This window comes from Amblyomma mixtum, chromosome 1, assembly GCF_055824585.1.
Source record: "Amblyomma mixtum isolate Tamu chromosome 1, ASM5582458v1, whole genome shotgun sequence".
Lineage (NCBI taxonomy): Eukaryota > Metazoa > Arthropoda > Arachnida > Ixodida > Ixodidae > Amblyomma > Amblyomma mixtum.
The window spans coordinates 178,924,277-178,929,249 of NC_143012.1; the positions used below are offsets into that span (position 1 = coordinate 178,924,277).

Sequence of the window (4,973 nt, forward strand, 5' to 3'; positions counted from 1 at the left end):
GGCTTAGTTGGTCAAACATGACAACAAAATGGGGAACAGCGCAAACAGACGACAAGGTGGAGACGAACGAAACAGGCGAAATGTCGTTAGTCCCTACCTCGTCCTGTGTTCGCGCTGTTCCCCCTTTTTCGACAAGTTATATTCGCACTGCAGGGCACATATACCACACCTCAAGGCACAGTGAAAATTTTATCATCATCATCAGCCTGACTACGCCCACTCTAGTGAACACCTCTTTCCCATGTCGCTCCAAATAGCACTCACCTTTGCCAGCTGCGGCTACCGTATCCCGCAAACTTCTCAATCTCATCCGATCACCTAATTTTCTGCCACCCCCGCTACGCTTGACTTCTCTTGCAATGCTGTCCGTTACCCTTAAGGGCAAGCATATATCTTGCCTCCGCATTACATGCACTTCCCAAGCCCATTTCTTCCTCTTGATTTCGACTATTATGTCATCAACTCGCGTTTGTTCCCTCCCCACCTTCGCATAGCTTCGGGTCTCTTAACGTTGCACCTGTGAATTTTCTTTGCATGGATCGCTGCGTTGTCCTTAATTTAATCTGAATCTATCCGTTAGTCTCCACGTTTCTGCTCCATCGGTGAGTAGCGGTAAGATACAGCGGTTGTCTACTTTTCTCTTCAGGGATATTGGTTAACTGCTATTCATGCCTGCCATATGCGCTCCACCCCATTCTTATTCTTCTAGTTATTTCCCTCTCGTGATCTGGATCAGCGGCCACTACCTGCCCTAAGCAGACGTATACTCTCTTACCACTTCCAGCACAGCGCTACCAAATGTGAACTGCTGTTCCTACTTTGGTTTTCTGCATGTTAACTTTAAGACCTACCATTCTGCTCTAAATGTCTAACTCATTGATCATGTTTTGCAGCTCATCTATTGAGTGACTTAGCACGACAATGCCATCAGCGAATCGCAAACTACCAATATATTCTCCATTAACTCTTATCCCCAAATGTACCCAATCCAGCCTTCGGAATACCTCCTGTAGACAGGCGATGAATAGCGTTGGCGAGATCGTGTTTCCCTACGTGACACCCTTCCTTACAGGAATTTTATTGCTAGCTTTGTAGAGAATTATTGTAGCTGTGCCGTCCTTTACATATCTTCCACCATTTTCAAATTAGGCTCTTGTGCACCCCTATTCCGCAATTCCTGATGATTGCTGAGGTGTCCACTAAGTCAAATGCTTTCTCGCAATCAATGAACGCTATTATTGGGGGTTTGGTTTCATTCCGTGCACTCTTCACACTGAAAATTAGGGCGAACGCCTCTTTCTCAATTTGGCTGTAGCCAGACTGCCTTACTCAAAGTTTTTGATGCGTACGCTATTGAATTGCACATAGCATTCGGTTGGATGTCAGAGTGCACGGCGCCGATGCCATATGCCGACGCGTCGCTGGACAATTGTGGCAATCCGGGCTCGTAGTGGGTAAGCACGGATGGCATGGACAGCAGCTTCTTAACTTCAAGAAAGGCGCCATAGCATTCACTGATCCACACCCACGGTACGTCACTTCGTAAAAGCCTGTTAAGCGGGGAGATTACACTGAACAGGTTTGGAATACTCCATAGAAGTTAACTAGGCCAAGCAGAGACCTCAACTGATGCTGGTCATTAGGCCTCGGTGCATTTTAAATAGCTGCAACTGTATCACCGGCTGGACGCTCGCCATCAGCGCCGACAATGTGACCAAAGTATTTCAGCTGGTCCTTAAAGAACTGACATTTAGCCCTCTCGATAAAGGCAAACTTTAATTTAATCTTATTCTCTGTGTTTTATAAGCTCAGAAAGGCTAGAAGACAGAAAAACTTTCCGTGTGAGTGAATATGTGCTATTTTTTTTACCGCAGACAAGAAGTCCGAAGACCGAAATCACAGCTCCAAGAAATGTCGTTCCCAGGCGAATAATTGGAGGAGCCATTGTGGCCGTCGGAGTCATTATGATTGTCTTGATTTTCACCTTACTCGCCTTCTTACTTAAACACGACAAGTTTTGCGACACCGCCGACTGTCTTTACCACGCCAGTCTGCTCGGAAGAATCGTCAACACCACAATCGACCCCTGCGACGACTTCTCAGCTTTCGTTTGCTCCGGATTCATGCAAGAGAGGTTTGGCACGCACATCAAATCAACCATAGAGAGCCTGCGCTATACGTGGTACAGAGAATTTGGTAAGACCCTGCGCATGGGCACGACGAAGATACGAGCCGGGAGAAAGCCGATAGCCATGTACGAAATGTGCATGGGCCACCGACCTGTCCGCGGGTCCCAGCTGCCCCTGCTTCAAGCCTTCCTCCGGGATCTACATCTCGCGTGGCCAAAAGCTTCCAACACGACGCTGACAGCATTCAGTGTGGCGCTGTCACTCGCTTACCGGTGGCAGGTGCCCTTCTGGTTTGCAGTCACCGTGTTCGAGGACAGCTCGTCGGGACGGCGGCGCATCGTCATGCGGCCCGGTACCTACGTGCCCATCCTCCTGAACTACCACCTGCGAGTGGCGCCAGACTACCTGCTCTACTATACGTCTTTCTATGCCGCCTACTCTGCGGACCACGGTGTGAATACAACCGCCGTCGACGAGGTGCGTGTCTTGGAGCACACAGTGCTTTCCAAAGTGAACAGTGTTGCGAAGTCTCTCAGCCGAACTCCCTCTCTGTTCTCCTTCAGCGATGTCGACAAGCGTGTCCCGAACGCCTCTACTGCCTACTGGCTACCACGCTTCGAGGAAGGTCTTCAGCTGCAGCGCCGGTTGACCCCAAATGACGAGGTCCTTCTTAGTGATATTGTCTTACTTCAGGTTTTCAACGGCCTCGTAGTCATGCACGGCGACCAGGATTTGAAGGCACTCTTGGCGTGGCAGCTGGTTCAGTTCTACTCTCCACTGGCAGAGATCGCGCTCATGACCGCCCGCTTCGGGAGCAAGCAACAGGCGGAGACTCATCGCCCGGCGTACTGTGCGCACCACGTGGAGGCATCGTTCAAGGTTCTGGTCCTGTCCCTCGCGACTGTCTCCCGTATCACGGTTAAAGACCGCCAGCTAATCAGCACAGCATTCATCAACCTGGTTTCCGCGGCTATGGACAAGGTCAACGTGTCCCGCTGGATGGACAGCGAGAGCAAGGAGCGGGTCGCCCAGAAACTGGTCCTCGTACAGATGAAGATGTGGCCACCGAACTCAGTGCTGAGCGATGATATGCTGGAAGAGAACTATTCGGACATATCAGAAAATGCATCCGTTTTTGAGTACTGGATCGTCTCACGCAATACAACGCTTCAAATGAACCAAACGCAGGACTACAAAGACGCCCAGGACTTGCTCGGGAGCAACGTTCCCTTATACTTTGCCTATGACTACTTACTGAACCATGTCAAAATCGCTCTTGCTGCAGCTGCTCCACCTGCATACTACCATGACGGAACGGCTGCGATGCTCTACGGTGGCCTCGGTTTTCTCATGGCGCTGCAGCTTGTGAGATCAATAGACGACGAAGGACTGAAGTGGGCGCCTAACAAAAGCATCGTGCATTCCATCTTGTCCGAGTCCACCGCTCGGTCGTATCGCACCAGACACAAATGCTCCGAGAGCAACGGCACCAAAAACATATTTCCGGAGATACCTGCCCTTCAGACCACTTTTGCCGCATTCAAAGCATCCCGTCTTCACGATGGTATGCCGAATCTTCCACTGGGTTCTGAACTTCCAGAAGACAAAGTATTCTTCCTAACGCTCTGCTTAATGACATGCGCATGGCAGGGCTCACTGAACCCTCTTGGGGTGGATTGTAACAAGATGGTGCAAAGCTCTGAGGCGTTCTCTCGGGCGTACGGCTGTCGAAAAGGATCTAGGATGAATGCGGCGAAGAAATGTCTGCTTTTCGATGCGTAAAGTATAGTGAAACACGACCGCGGCGAATGCTTGGAGAGTATCCAGATGTGCGCATTATATCACGCGATTGTAGAGAGAGGTAACGCAACAGGAGCCTGGGTATAATTTCACCGTGGACCAATGCGTGCAACGATGAAGACAATTCTTTGCTGAAAGTTTATAGATTCGCTTCAATAACTCTCATCCGTTTCGGGCATCATCCTAAAGGACTGATTTCTTGCTATTCTCTTTGTACGCGGATCCGATAGCTCCTGCTTTTCATTTTGTGCAGTTTTCTGCATTAGATGTGTTTTACCGTTCTCTTTTTGAAATGAACTGTTGTGCTTAGGAACTGTACGTCGCGTAAATTATTGCAACCGACCAGAATGATGTTACAAAGAAATGTAACCAGTTTGCGTCATTTGTTCGCTCTCAGCAAAGTGTGTCATTATCATTGACAATTTGCCTCCGTGCTGGGATTCAGTTGGCACCTTTGAGTAAAATAGCTACAAAAATCGATTAGTAGCAGGCGCCACCGGCAATGTGCAAAAGCTCCATAAGGACCGGCCAGTGTTTGCCTTGAGTGTTAAAAATAGAGCGTGTGTTATACAGCATCACCTGTACATGGGTGGGTTTTAACAAACTTGTTTTTTAGGAATGTTTGCTACTTCTTTTTAACATTTTTACTACACGGGCTTAACTGATAATCTTCGCGCTAGTAGCAGCTGCACCTTCTTTTTATACAAGACTACTCAAAGCGAGTGCAATAGGCGGAGCAGATCGATAAAATAAAGCCAGGCAACACAGTTGAGCTAACAAAACAAGGCTTTCCTTATTCCTCATTTGCTGAGGACTGCCGCTAACTATTCGCTGCGACCATCGTATGAGCGCCGCAAGAAGACGTCTTTATTTTTAGATATGTCTTATTTTAGAGATTTATTTATTTTAGAGATTTATTTAGAGATTTATTTATTTTTAGAGATTTTTAGAATATGTCTTTATTTTTAGATGAATTTTTGAGTGTTTATCTCGACCGTAGCGTACATAAGTTTCTGACCTCGTAAATAAATACATACCAATCAA

The 4,973-nt window shown here is 48.0% G+C and overlaps 1 protein-coding gene across 1 annotated transcript; it reads left to right on the forward strand.

The window, feature by feature from the left end:
* The first annotated feature begins 2,123 nt into the window (after window positions 1-2,123).
* LOC149370087 (uncharacterized) lies at window positions 2,124-4,257 on the forward strand. Its single transcript, XM_089576886.1, has 2 exons — window positions 2,124-3,494; window positions 4,240-4,257. Exons 1-2 carry the CDS (start codon window positions 2,124-2,126, stop codon window positions 4,255-4,257), a joined length of 1,389 nt encoding a protein of 462 aa, XP_089433012.1.
* The last annotated feature ends 716 nt before the right edge of the window (window positions 4,258-4,973 follow it).